This window comes from Ursus maritimus, unplaced genomic scaffold (genome assembly GCF_017311325.1).
Source record: "Ursus maritimus isolate PB19 unplaced genomic scaffold, ASM1731132v1 scaffold_17, whole genome shotgun sequence".
Taxonomy (NCBI): Eukaryota; Metazoa; Chordata; class Mammalia; order Carnivora; family Ursidae; genus Ursus; species Ursus maritimus.
The window spans coordinates 52,629,529-52,630,260 of NW_024424119.1; the positions used below are offsets into that span (position 1 = coordinate 52,629,529).

At 63.8% G+C, this 732-nt stretch overlaps 1 protein-coding gene across 2 annotated transcripts in view; it reads right to left on the reverse strand.

Annotated features, from left to right (window-relative positions):
• Nucleotides 1-272: 272 nt before the first annotated feature.
• AK1 (adenylate kinase 1) overlaps nt 273-732 on the reverse strand; it is a 5,950-nt gene continuing 5,490 nt past the window's right edge. For both annotated transcript variants that reach the window (XM_008698726.2, XM_008698725.2), the window contains exon 6: nt 273-510. In XM_008698726.2, the coding sequence (XP_008696948.1) occupies nt 442-510 (69 nt within the window). In that variant the 3' untranslated portion in view covers nt 273-441. The remainder of the gene's footprint in view (nt 511-732) is intronic.

A 732-nucleotide genomic window follows, 5' to 3' on the forward strand; every position in this document is an offset into this window, starting at 1 on the left:
CCCAGCAAGGATTCGGAGGAACCCAGGTTGGGGCTCAGCTGCGTCTGACCATCAGTCCCGGAGAGAAGGATCCTGCTTCAGTCACTCTGGACCCCCAGCCCCGGCATGCCCTGGGTGAGGAAGGGCCCTGGGTTTTCCCGTGGTACTAGGGGAGAGCAGCTGGCCAAGGAGGGCTGAAGGGCCTGAAGAGGACGGGGAGGGTGAAGGGCTAGGAGAGGCCATACCACATGGATCAACTCCAGTGAAAGCAAAGAAAAAGGAATAAAACCGAATGTCCTTGGAAATTCCTTTAGTGCTTGGCTGTCCATGAAAACAGGATAAAGTGGCTTCCTCTGTCTGTGCTCCAGCCGGGCAGGGTGGAGGCGCTGAGCTCAGGCCAGGACAGCCTCAGTCAGGACAGGGGTGGGGCGGGGCTCGGCTGGGGAAGGGGCTCCCGTGCAGCTACTTGAGGGCATCCAGGTGGGTGCAGACTTGGGTGAAGACACTGTCCACGGAGCCTTCAGCGTTGACCTGTGGGGAGAGGGCCGGAAGGGCAGAGATGGTGGGGAGGGCTGGGTGGGCCCCACCGAGGCAGGGGCTCACTTCCCCCAGAGGCCTGGCCTGGCTCTCTGAGCCCAGCCACAGGGGACGGCAGCCTGTCACCGAGCCAGTGGGGAAACCAAGGCCTGGAGAGGAGGGCTGGCCCAAGGTCACCGGAATTTTGGCCACCCCCGGGGGGGGGGGGGGGGGGGG